The 13711-nt window shown below is 37.0% G+C and overlaps 2 protein-coding genes across 2 annotated transcripts; both read left to right on the forward strand.

Moving 5' to 3' along the window:
- On the forward strand, positions 352 to 7940 carry LOC109820019 (probable cellulose synthase A catalytic subunit 8 [UDP-forming]). Its single transcript, XM_020386058.1, is given in 16 exon segments — positions 352 to 490; positions 684 to 790; positions 957 to 1152; positions 1247 to 1419; positions 1505 to 1607; positions 1707 to 1896; positions 3032 to 3298; positions 3449 to 3794; positions 3892 to 4029; positions 4381 to 4506; positions 4589 to 4801; positions 5315 to 5576; positions 5844 to 6046; positions 6325 to 6590; positions 6592 to 6658; positions 7060 to 7940. Coding segments are annotated over 15 exon segments (3159 nt in total). The 5' UTR covers positions 352 to 490; positions 684 to 766; the 3' UTR covers positions 7645 to 7940.
- On the forward strand, positions 9527 to 12793 carry LOC109822502 (polygalacturonase-like). The gene is made up of 9 exons (XM_020388712.1): positions 9527 to 9917; positions 9995 to 10126; positions 10213 to 10383; positions 10480 to 10500; positions 10584 to 10791; positions 10989 to 11070; positions 11158 to 11266; positions 12211 to 12327; positions 12404 to 12793. The coding sequence occupies exons 1-9, from the start codon at positions 9753 to 9755 to the stop codon at positions 12632 to 12634; spliced, it is 1236 nt and encodes a 411-aa protein (XP_020244301.1). The 5' UTR covers positions 9527 to 9752; the 3' UTR covers positions 12635 to 12793.

Raw genomic sequence — 13711 nt, forward strand, 5'->3', positions numbered from 1 at the left:
ATCTACTTTCACACCAGAAAGTTTAATCCTAATCAGTTGTGCTTGAGTACCGAAAAAAAAAGTTCTTAGCTTTTATCTATTCATAAAATATTTTTTCTATCCATCAACTTTCAATTTATGACTGTTCAGAAAAATAAAAAAGTTACAAAGATAAAAATGTCACAACGGTAGAAAAATGTTTAAAAATTCAATTCTTATTCATTTTCGCAAACAATGTTCTCTGGCAGCACAAAAAAAAAAGTATTTGAAGTGTTTTTATATAAATACAGAGATTAACTGGACCATTACGCGAATTTCACCTTAAGTACCCGTCTAAAAATCATCCTAATGGTTAGAGCGTTATTTTCACGATGGGCTCCCCTTTCTTATTCTTATTTATATATTTATCCCTCTCTCTCTCTCCCCCTATTAGAAGCTGAGAGAGAGAGCTGACTGAAATTTCGAGAGATCATCAAGTTTTGTGAATTTCTTTTGCAATTGATGCTCAAAGGTCAGTTCTTTACTCTGTAATTGAGCTGATTTTGTTATGAAATATTGTTAATACATCAGCTGAATTCCCATTGTCTGTGTGGCAATTGATCGAGCACCTTAGGGACAAGTTGGTGATTAGTCAGATCTAGTCAAATTGATTGGAATCTCTCAGTTTGTGTTTATTTATGAATTGGGTTTTTAATTTTTATTAGGCATGCAGTCAAATTGTTCATAGATCTGGTGAGGTTGAAGCTCTTCGTCATTTGAATCTGTTGATTAGCTCTGATAGGATTCAATGGAGGTCGACGGAGGAACTGGGGTCAGTATTTCTTTTGTAAAAGATTAATTCTTTCGTGTGCTTCATCCCAAATGTAGTTCCAATTTATAATTCGAGTTGCTACTAAGTCTAATTTTAATTGGAGTAAGACGTTCGCAAATTTGTTTGTTTTCGCATTGATTGAGTGCTGATTTTGATTGAATTGAAGAAACACGGGAAGCCAGCCGGAAGCCAGCAGGTCTGCCAAATCTGCAGCGATGGCGTGGGCACCACGGCGGATGGAGATCTCTTTGTTGCTTGCGATGTCTGTGGATTCCCCGTGTGCCGCCCGTGCTATGAGTATGAGAGGAAAGATGGCAACCAATCTTGCCCTCAGTGCAAGACCAAGTACAAGAGGCATAAAGGTCTGATTTTGTATCGTATAGTTGTCTTTTCAAACAAGTGAACTTGTATTGGAGATTGTCTAAGTTGTTGTTTGTTCGATGGTGGTTTGATTAGGGAGCCCATTTATCCATGGTGAAGAAAGGGATGATGGAGAGGTTGATGATGCAGCTGAGAGGATGCTGAGCTGGCATGCGGACTATGGTAGAGGAGAGGATGTTGGGGCAGCAAGATACGATAGCGGGGAGATTCCTCGAACTCACATTCCTTTGCTCACTCATAGCCAAGCAGTATGTAGCCTTTTGTACATGGAAATGGAATGAGTATTAATACCTTGTAAAAACTTGGTTTAATGGATATATGTGCTCTTTTCAGCTCTCTGGAGAAATGCCTGGAGCATCTCCTGATATGTCTCCAGGAGGAGGTGTTAATGGGAATCGTGTGCATACGCTCCCTTATCCAAGCGTCAATCACTCTCGTATGTTTTCTTTTTGAAGATTGTTATGTGTATTCTTGAATTCTTATTTGTTTTTATGCATATTTATGGGAGTTTTTTTCCCTCCTTTTTTATAACCAGCTAATCCATCGAGGGAGTTTTCGGGGGGTTTTGGCAATGTTGCATGGAAGGAGAGGGTTGATGGGTGGAAGATGAAGCAGGATAAAAACGTAGTTCCCATGACTAATGGTACTAGCCATCCCCCTTCTGAAGGAAGGGGAGTGGGTGATATTGATGCAACTACAGACTATAATATGGATGATGCTTTACTGTAAGTTTTCCATTGGCGTGGAACATAATGAATATAATTTAATGTTTGAACTTGGTAATCTTGCTCACTGGGAAGTACATGGCTTTACATCTTTCTGGACGTCTCAGTTCACACACAAAATTTAACTATTATATCCATAGATCTTCCGTAATAAAATTTAAAGTGTAATACAATACATTACATGAAAATTGTACCTTTCTCAGCTATCAAATGGAGTCAGCTAGGCCTACATTATTCTGTGTTTAACTGGAACATTTAGTTATATTCCTTGATTTGTAATCTTACTGTCTCTTAAATTGAATTCATTATGTTTAGTTGCTTGATGCCTGTGTTGATGGAAAATTTCACCCTACATTTCTTCATGCTTCTAATAAAATAGCCAAAAAGATTTGCTGGTGAGTTTGGAATTGGAAGCTTCCTAGTCATGCTGTTTGAAGTTGACATTTCCTCCATTAATAATAAATGAGGATTATCTGGATATTTTGATATTTATGTGCAAAGAATGAAATTCATAAACATGTAGGCTTAAGCTTTTCATGCTTTGAAGCTTACATTCTAAATCATCTTACAAAATTTTAGTTTACCTTTATGCTATATGTAAATAGACTATCACTATTAAAATGGCAACTGGAAGCTTAAGCTTTTCACATTTTCAAGCTTAAACTTACTTTTCCCTCCATTCGACAGATCAGCATTATAGTTCCATGACTTAGTATTTACAGCTAACCAAACATGGTGTTGTGTTCACAGAAACACAACTTCTGAACTAAAATGGCCTAGCTACATTACCACTTACTAGAACACCATTTAAAGCCCCATCACTTATAAAATGTATACCATACTTTACGTACAACGGACCAAGCATTCCCAATGGCTTGAGCAAGATGTTTAATTCTGATATATATTGTCCAACCTTTTAAATTTTGAGAAGAAAACAAGTGCACTATCTCCTGCAAAAATTTTGCTCATATGGTCTTCCTTAGGATAATTAATTTGGTCAATATACTGTAACCTTTATGTCTACACAGTGGTTAAAATCATCTCTTCTAGTATGCAGAGCTTCTTCAATTGTACTTAATTGTGTTTTCTATCACTTGCAATTTGATCTCTCCAAAATATTACCTTTGTATTGCAGGAACGATGAAGCACGCCAGCCTCTTTCAAGGAAAGTGTCTATTCCATCTTCCCGTATAAACCCATACAGAATGGTTATTATTCTGCGTCTTGTTATTCTTTGCATCTTCTTGCATTATCGTCTCACAAATCCCGTGCGCAATGCATTTCCTTTGTGGTTACTGTCCGTGATTTGTGAGATCTGGTTCGCAATATCGTGGATCTTGGATCAGTTTCCTAAGTGGTTTCCTATTAATCGAGAGACTTATCTTGATAGACTGGCTATAAGGTAATTTATCTGCTTTTAGCTTTTAGTTCTTAAACATTTCCTGTTGCAATTTCCTATTAATTAAGACGTTAGTTTATAGATTTTCATGTCTATGTTTGCTCGAGGTAGCTATTTAATATGTTAGTGTATACATTACGTTGATTTTAATAGGTATGATAGAGAAGGTGAACCCTCTCAATTGGCTGCGGTCGACATTTTTGTCAGTACTGTTGACCCTTTAAAGGAACCTCCTCTAGTTACTGCTAATACAGTACTATCAATTCTCTCGGTGGATTATCCTGTTGACAAGGTTTCTTGTTATGTCTCTGATGATGGAGCTGCCATGCTGACATTTGAAGCACTGGCAGAAACCTCTGAATTTGCGAGAAAATGGGTTCCTTTCAGTAAGAAATACAGTATTGAACCCCGAGCTCCTGAATGGTACTTTGCACAAAAGATTGATTATTTGAAAGATAAAGTTCATCCTTCATTTGTCAAAGATCGCCGAGCAATGAAGGTATGTACTAAGTGTTGGCATGTTGAGTTTTTTTATCTTAGTTGGACTCTTATTTCTCTTGCATGTGCACATCTTACCACCACTTTTTATAATGCAGAGAGAATATGAAGAGTTCAAAGTTCGTATCAACGGCCTTGTTGCAAAAGCACAGAAAATTCCTGATGAGGGGTGGATCATGCAAGATGGAACACCTTGGCCTGGAAATAACACCAGAGATCATCCCGGAATGATACAGGTTGCCTTCTAACTTGAATTGTTTGCTTCGTTTCTGGTATGATTTGGCTCGTAACTGGCACCATTTTTCAATGATATAAAATTTCAAAATTTTCCCCTGAATCCTTTGGTGTTCTGACGCATTATTTAGAATAATATGATGAAGTTGAGAACTTAGGATAGTATCTGTCAGCTTGTTGCCTTTTGAGTATTGATGCACGACTTACCCAGCCATCACCCAACTTGAATTTCACTGTCCAAGAGTTGACTCGCTCAAGATCTTGTTGTTTTACTGTGATAAGTGTTGTTCCTATTCTGTAAAGGAATTATTTCTACAAGCTGATCCTTTCTGTTTGATTTCCACGACTTGCAGGTTTTCTTAGGGCACAGTGGAGGGCTCGACACCGAGGGGAATGAGCTTCCACGATTGGTTTATGTGTCTCGTGAGAAGCGTCCTGGTTTCCAACATCACAAGAAAGCTGGTGCCATGAATGCTCTTGTAAGAAACTGGTCATGACTTGTGATGTAGCTGCAAGCTATTATATGTTTCATTTGATAATCTGTTTTTAACTTGCACACAGGTACGAGTGTCGGCTGTTCTTACTAATGGATCTTATATGTTGAATCTTGATTGCGATCATTACATAAACAACAGCAAAGCATTGAGGGAAGCTATGTGTTTCCTTATGGATCCAAACCTTGGCAAATCAGTTTGTTATGTACAATTTCCTCAGAGGTTTGATGGTATAGACAGGAATGATCGATACGCCAACCGTAATACTGTGTTCTTTGATGTAAGTCAACTAGGATTTTTATTTCTTTATCATTTTTTATTAATGAGATGAGATCAGTTTTCATCAAGCCCATAGTGTTAGGGGTATTTTGCTTGTATGCTACAATATGGCCCAAGTGTTACTGTAGGTAAGGGTTTCATACACATGCTTTCACCTGAGCTATACATTATTATAAAAGAAAAAAGTCTCTTCCAAGTAAAAAACACCTTCAACTTGGCTCATTTTTATGCAACTGCATAAGAAACGATGATTTTGGAGAAGGATAGTCCTCTAAGAGATTCAAAATTCCTTTTTAAGTTTGTGGCGTTACTACGTTTTTTTTATTTATATATATGATTCTCTCAGCATGCCTCATTTGTCTTTTTGTGCCACTAAAATTTCATCTTAACAAATTCAATTCTGTAAAGACTTTAGCTGTTTTTATTCTAAGAAAGATTTACAATTAGTTTGATTACAAAACTCTGTGAAGGTCTGAAATTTTCTGAATTCTTCCTTGTTTTCTTATCATTCTAGATTAATTTGAGAGGTCTCGATGGCATCCAAGGCCCCGTTTATGTGGGTACAGGATGTGTTTTCAATAGAACTGCTTTATATGGCTATGAGCCTCCTATCAAGAAGCATAAGGCGGGTGGATTCTTCTCTTCATTGTGTGGTGGTTCTAGGAAGAAAAGTTCAAAATCAAGCAAGAAAGGTTCAGACAAGAAAAGGTCAAGCAAGCATATTGACAATACTGTACCAATTTTCAATCTGGAAGACATAGAAGAGGGAGTTGAAGGTACGCTCATACCTATTTTATATTCATATAGCAATTTGGTGATTTTGAAGTTATGTGATACTGCTATTTGTTCCAATTTTAATGTGCTTCAAGCTTCTCTACTTTGTCTTGAGGAATGCATATTACTTATTTACTTTGCTGATTTGTTTAGGGTTTCTTCCTGAGGTTAACTCATCTTTTGGCTATTTATAATTATAGGAGCTGGATTTGATGATGAGAAGTCACTGCTCATGTCGCAAGTGAGCTTGGAGATATTTATAATTATAGGAGCTGGATTTGATGATGAGAAGTCACTGCTCATGTCGCAAGTGAGCTTGGAGAAAAGGTTTGGTCAGTCGACTGCCTTTGTTGCCTCTACACTAATGGAACATGGTGGTGTACCTCAATCAGCAACCCCTGAATCACTTCTGAAAGAAGCTATTCATGTCATCAGCTGTGGCTACGAAGATAAGTCGGAATGGGGTAGAGAGGTATAGAACTCCTGGCTCATACAGTAATCTCTTATTTCCTATGGCTGTATTAGTTATGACCGAACAGTGAAACCCTTTGCAGTTACTGCTTCCAGTTTGCTGTGACATGAAAATTTGAGAACATCAATTAGAAAGTGATACCGTTAATTTAGGTTTCTGCTATTCTGAACTTTGTACATGAATTTGCTAAGTGTAGTTAAATCTGTAGAGCTGGAATAGCTCTTGTTTACCTTCTTTCTAGGTAAGTAAGGTCATAAGTGGTTGATATCCTGCTGCAGATTGGATGGATTTATGGTTCAGTTACAGAGGATATTCTCACTGGATTCAAGATGCATGCTCGTGGTTGGCGTTCAATCTACTGCATGCCTCATCCTCCTGCCTTCAAAGGATCTGCTCCAATTAACTTGTCAGATCGTTTGAACCAAGTGCTTCGTTGGGCTCTAGGATCTGTTGAGATTCTCTTCAGTCGTCATTGTCCTATATGGTATGGATATGGAGGACGACTCAAATTCTTAGAGAGGTTTGCGTACATTAACACCACCATCTCCTCTCGTTATATACTGTACATTGCCAGCCATCTGCCTCCTTACTGGAAAATTCATTATCCCTCAGGTACTTTCCTTAAATCGACTACTACATTAATAATAGAGTAAACAAGGTTGGTGTGTCCCTCCATACTGTTGACTGACACATATCAATACCCCCTATGGTCATGATAATCAACATTACCCAAGTTAGAGCGATGGTTTTGATGTATATCATGTCAGCAGCACGCCAACTAATATTATGGAGAGCCACAGCAGTCCTACTTATTCTTAATTATAGAGTTAAATTGGGGATAGACCCCTTAGTTCTATTGGTGAGGATAGGTCCCCTGTACCATTTGCCCAAGTGTGGATACACCCCTTAGTTATTTCTTTTTTACTATAGGGGGTCTGTCAGCAATTTAACCCTTAATTATATAACATTTGTATTGCATAAATACTGAATTTTGAATATGTTATACGCTACAGATCAGTAATATCGCCAGTATTTGGTTCATCTCTCTCTTTATCTCTATCTTTGCCACTGGTATACTGGAAATGAGATGGAGTGGTGTTGGGATCGACGAATGGTGGAGGAATGAACAGTTTTGGGTCATAGGAGGTGTATCTGCTCATCTTTTTGCTGTCTTCCAAGGGCTTCTTAAAGTTCTTGCCGGTATTGACACAAACTTTACTGTCACCTCGAAGGCCTCTGATGAGGACGGTGACTTTGCCGAGCTATACATGTTCAAATGGACGACACTACTAATACCTCCTACTACCCTCCTTATAGTCAATTTAGTGGGTGTCGTCGCTGGCATTTCATATGCTATTAATAGCGGTTACCAGTCATGGGGTCCACTCTTTGGGAAGCTCTTCTTTGCTTTCTGGGTCATTGTTCATCTATACCCTTTTCTTAAAGGTTTGATGGGAAGGCAGAACAGAACTCCGACTATTGTGGTTGTTTGGTCTATTTTGCTGGCCTCGATCTTCTCCTTGTTGTGGGTTAGGGTTGATCCTTTCACTACTAGAGTCACTGGCCCTGATGTCCAGCAATGTGGAATCAACTGTTAAAGTGTTAATATTATAGAGGGAAGGATACCGATGTTTCGACAAAACTGCATCAGATAGACCCTTCGATTGGGTGCTCTGTTTTGGTTTTTTGAGTTTTTGTTTACTAAACTGAAATATTTATATGTCCTTGAATAGGGCTTCTGTAGCCCGAGTGTAATGAGAAAGATGGTGTTTTTACAGAACATTTTGGGTGGTCTCTGTTGAATCCTGAGTTATGTGCTGTTTATTTAATGTTCTTTGTATGGAAAGTATTATTTAGTGAATGTAACTGATTCTTGTTTGAGCTCATTTTCATATTACTGTTGTGGGTTGGTTGGAACTGCTACTTTCTTGTTGTCTATCCTGAATTTCTTTTGGGAGATGATACGCACTCCTCATTTATTTACCAGAAGTTACTCCCAACTGCAGTTAGAGGGTGCTGTTTCTTGTTTTTTTTTTTTTTTTTTGAAGTCTACTTTCTTTTTTTTTTTTTTTTTTTTTTTTTTTGAAGTCTACTTTCAATTCAAGTTTTATGGACACCATCATCTAGCAATTTGGTATCTCAAGGCTACCATTTTTTTGGGCGAAAGGTGACTTGTCATATGTTTATTTATCCATTGAAGCACAATATTCTGCCCATAACTTTGGTATATTGACTTCTCCACTATCAACCTCAAACAAAAGAGTAAGAGGATATACCTTCCAAGGATACTGAACTAAGCCAAATGGCAAGTCCTTGAGGCGTTGGACAAAGGGCGCCATCCAAACTAAGACCTATAACCACAATGTCACCCAATTCTATAAGAAGAAAAAAACATAGGTTTATCAACATTTTCCCCCACTCTGTGTTTGGTAAATTATGGGTTAGTTCCTTGCATCACCTAGCAAAGAAGTCATCGGTTAAACCAAGCTTAAGTGCACAATCCTTGAAATCTCAACCTCCGCGAGTGCTTGGATTATTGGTTAGGGCTTAGAACATCAATTTGGAAGGATTTCATAATAATTATTTGATTAGAACTGATTTAGTTTGTTTTTTGATTAGTTTATACTTGAGTTCAAGCTAATTGAACTAGGATTAGATGAGTTCTAGTTGAGCTGGATTGGTTTGGTAAAATTGCATCTCATTTAAATGTAATTCTCTTCTGCAAGGCTTCTTTCGTTTTTGGATTAGATTGGGATTTGGTAAGAGGTTCTTTTCTGCCTTGAATAGCACTAGTGGTTTCTTGTTCAATCAGAGAAAAATGAATAAACTTATTTAATTTTATTTGACTTGCTAATTTTGAGGTGCGATTAGTTTTCTTTCTTTTTATTTTTTTGGTGAGTGCAATATATTTCCTCTTTAATACATGTTTTAGTGCTAACACAGGCATATAAGGGAACTGATGGGTGAAAGAAGTTTGAAAGTACAAAGGCTAAATAGCACTTATATACCCTATTGTTTCACCTACTTTTCACTTATATACCCCAACTCGTATTTTGTAGCAAAAATATACCCTAAGGTTTTTAAACTTGCACTTTACCATCATTTTTTCTTGGCGGCACTTAAACACCCTAAAGTTTTTACGACTAGCATTTAAGTACCCTAAAAGTTTTTAAAACTTGCATATAAAACCCTCAGTCATGCATACTTGAGGGTATTTAAGTGCAAGTTTTAACAACAATACAATATTTAAGTGTTAGATTTAAAAACTGTAAGGTATTTAAGTGCAAGTTTTAATAACTTTAGGGTACACAAATGCTACCAAAAACAAGTGAGGGTGCATAAGTGTAAGTTTAAAAGACATTAGGGTATTTTCTTGCTATCAAATATAAGTGGGGGTATATAAGTGAAAAGTAGATGGAACAATAGGGTATATAAATGCTATTTAGCAAACTAGAAAGTATCATTCTTTTTTCTGTAATTCTAGCTGACATGAGAATCGTCAGATGTAGGTAGGCAACCGGCCAATGGAAAACTTTTCGTCTCAATCTCCTTCTCACTCCATAACTATGAGTCATATCTTGCTTCAAACTCTCTTTCATGTTCAAAACAAACATCCCCCTACTTGCTCACATATATAAGCTCGACATGACAAGATTCTGTACCAACATCTAACCAATTTACTTGTCTTGTCTTCATAGGACAATAAATGGGTCTATTAAGCTTCCTCTTATTGTCCCTTTTGCTTATTCTTGTTCATGATCTTTCTTTCTATCTAGTGGCAAGTTGTATTACTCATCTTCAACATTCGAATGAAGTCGTGAATGTAGATGATTATGGTGCGTATGGAGATGGAGTTACCGATGACAGAGAGGTATGATTAAGTATGTTTTCATGAAATTGCATTCATCAAGTTATATAAAAGTTCTTTTGTTCTTTTGTTATTTATAGGCTTTTGAAAAGGCATGGAAGAGAGCTTGTTCGTCTCATTTCGGAGCTACTGTTGTTGTTCCTGCCAACAAGAATTACCTCTTGAAGCCACTCCTCTTCTCAGGTCCTTGCAAGTCGGATATCACAATGATGGTACATAATCGTGTGCACCAACCTTTTTGTTTTCTCTCCTTTAGGAAATCAGTAAGATATAATCAATTTTTTGAATTTTATATCAGATCAAAGGCACAATAGATGCTTCATCAAATCGCTCGGATTGGGATGGTATGAGTATTAGACACTGGATTATGTTTCACAACTTGAGAAATTTTGTCGTCACTGGTGGTGGAACCGTCAACGGCAATGGCAAGATATGGTGGCAAAATTCTTGCAAGATCAATAGAACTCTGGTGATGACCATACAATACGATGAATTTGATTTTATTGATCTCTTTGTGATAGCTCACTAACCTGTTTTCTTTCCCACAACATTCTTGTGTTTTCAGCCTTGCACAGTTGCACCAACGGTACGTTCATGGTTAATTTGGCATGAGTAAGAGAGAAAGAAAGTGTTGTATCATATAATGAGACGTTTTAATTATTTTTACAGGCTTTGACCTTTTTCGGCTGCAAAGGTTTGAGGATTGAAGATTTAAGGATAAAAGATAGCCAACAGATTCATGTGTCCATTGAGAAGTGTAGAGATGTAGAAGTCTCGACTCTATCAATAAATGCACCAGATGAGAGTCCCAATACAGATGGAATTCATATAGCCAACACGCAGAATATTGTCATAAGCGATTGTGAAATTAGAACAGGCAACACGCAGAATATTGTCATAAGCGATTGTGAAATTAGAACAGGCAATAAATCTAGTCAACAATATTCATCCTAACTTTTACCTGATCAATTTTTTTTGTGAAATTAGAACAGGCAATAAATCTAGTCAACAATATTCATCCTAACTTTTACCTGATCAATTTTTTTTCTTGATGTGAATGTCTTATGAATTTAGGTGATGACTGTGTTTCAATTGTATCCGGGACTCGAAACGTTAAAGGGATGAACTTATTTTGTGGCCCAGGTCATGGAATCAGGTACAATACTTTTGACTCCTACCAGTTTCAAACCTTGCAAATTTAACACACAATATTTACACAGTTGTGTTTTATTATGGTGAATAGCATTGGAAGTTTAGGAGCTAATAACTCCAGGGACCGTGTCAGCAATGTTTTCATGGATACAGTTACACTTCATGGTACTCAAAATGGAGTCAGAATCAAAACCTGGCAGGTAACTTAAACAACTATTTACAAAAAATGTGTTAATTGTGTAAACCCCCTCATCTATATCTTCAATAGCTACCATCACCCTTCCAAGACTTTTATAAGCATTTATTATCCCTGGATTGACATTTGAATCACAGATAACCCCCTCTTCCTCTTGATTGAGGGGTGGTAAGTGCTATAAAAGAGTCGAGGGACTACTGAAGGTATAGATGAGGGGGTTTTATCTGCAATTTACTCTTATAAAAACATTCTGTTTCTCTACTGAAGGCATAAACAATATATAGGGTCTAACCGAGTACATGATGTGCACATGGATATGATTTAATACTGGCATATTGATAACCAGAATTTTATACCGAGTACATGATGTGCACATGGATATGATTTAATACTGGCATATTGATAACCAGAATTTTATCTTCGCGATATAAAGATTTCCAAGACATGGATATGATTTAATACTGGCATATTGATAACCAGAATTTTATCTTCGCGATATAAAGATTTCCAAATACAAATTGTTATTGCCTAGTTCATGGGATTGAGCTTTTGGGTATAATACTTATCTAAAAATGGACTGTATAACGATTTTGGGTTTTTCGTTATTAGTCCTATAACTCATTAATATTTTGATCAAATCATTGAAATTTCTATTAGGTCCCTCAATTATTATAATTTGTTTTGAAATTAATCCCTCAAATCATTGAAACTGCTAGAGTTTTCCCGAATTGTTATAAAATTGTTTCAAATTAATCCCTCCAATTAAAAGTAACACTAGCAATTTACAAGACTTTTGGGACCTGATATCAATTTCAATGATTTGCAGGACTAATTCCAAAATATTGAACATTCGAGTGACTAATATCGAAAAAACCCAATATTTGATGTACAGTTTGATCCACAAATCTTATTTTGTAAGTCACCTTCATCTTCTGCTTAAATACACAGGGAGGCCAGGGATATGCAAGAAGAATCATATTTCAAAATATTTACGTGCGCAATGTTCACAATCCAATAATCATTGATCAGAACTACTGTGACTCCACAGAGCCATGTCCTGAAAAAGTAAGTAACCATGCTACACTCTCCTTTATCTTCTCCGTTCATTCATCAATCAACTCTCTCTTTCATTTGATTTCAGACTCAAGCTGTGGCAATAAGCGGCGTGGTATACAAGAACATCAAAGGAACGAGTGCATCTTTTGTGTCTATGAAATTCAATTGTAGCAGAAGTGTCCCATGTCGAGGGATTACGTTGCAGGATATAAATTTAGTACGAGAAGATGGGAAGCACACCGAGAGTTCTTGCAACCATGTTGATTGGTTTGGAAATGGTGAAGTTGTTCCTCATCCTTGTGAGCAGAAAATTTGAAATGCAAGTAAACGAACTTGTTTGTTCGTGCTCTCATTCTTTGTAAACATTGGATAAATATCATCATAAATTATTAGTTGTTACATTTTTTTTGTAGTTTGAAAGAAATGTTGTTGATGGTTGATATCAAACAGTCAATGAGAGAAGCAATTTAGTTGACGGAGGTCCTCTAACTCTCGGAATTTCCGATTCTGAAATAGGCTGCTCTTCCCTGTACAGGTAGCAAATCGTAAGCGGACAGGGTTGGGTTCCCCGGTTGTTCCTCCAATGATCAAGTCAGTAAAATGCTTAAGTGAAGAAGTAAATGAAATGTAGAAGTTCTTAAGCACAGTGGGTAGAGATAAAGATCTTCTCTTAATGTTCAAAATAGTACCCATATTTATAGTGGTAGTAGAGGGGTAGGATGATAACTTTTAATGGCATTTGAATGATGGGCAGATGATGGCGTCCATAATGCATTTAATGGCATTTATTACGAGGTGATTGGTTGTTAGTACACGAGAGAGGGCTCAAGCCTCGAGGTATTCGTTGCTTTTCTACTTGTCCGGTAGAAGGTCGAAAAGTACCTCCTTTTGAGTCACCCTCACGAGATGTCGGCCGAATGGTCAGTCGAGTAGGTTGGTCAATAAGTCGGCCCAGCTAGGAGTTGATATGTAACACCTTTTGAGTCATCCTCGCAAGATGTCAATGGGTTGAGTCATTCGAGCTGGGTCTTTGGTTATCTTAAAGTGAAGAGTTGACTTGATTACGCATAATGCGGGACAATTGTCTATTATTGGTTAGAGATTACTTTTTTGCACTAAAACAACTATAACAGTTGGCCTCTTTTACTTGAAGTCGGCCTAGGCCGAGTCTAAGTGAAATGAAACAGGTCTTGCTGAGTCACGAGGAGCATTAAATGAGGGAGATCTGAACAGTTTTTTGGAGACAACATGGCTGCCGTCAGCGAATACTTATTCATTAATTTGGAGCCAAGGAGAGTTGAAAAGCCTAATCGTGAATTTTTTTGAGAGAATGTTAATTATAAGATTAATTAGTTCGAATTTCTTATTGATAAATAATAAATTGAAAGTTTAA

Source organism: Asparagus officinalis, chromosome 8 (genome assembly GCF_001876935.1).
Source record: "Asparagus officinalis chromosome 8, Aspof.V1, whole genome shotgun sequence".
Taxonomy (NCBI): Eukaryota; Viridiplantae; Streptophyta; class Magnoliopsida; order Asparagales; family Asparagaceae; genus Asparagus; species Asparagus officinalis.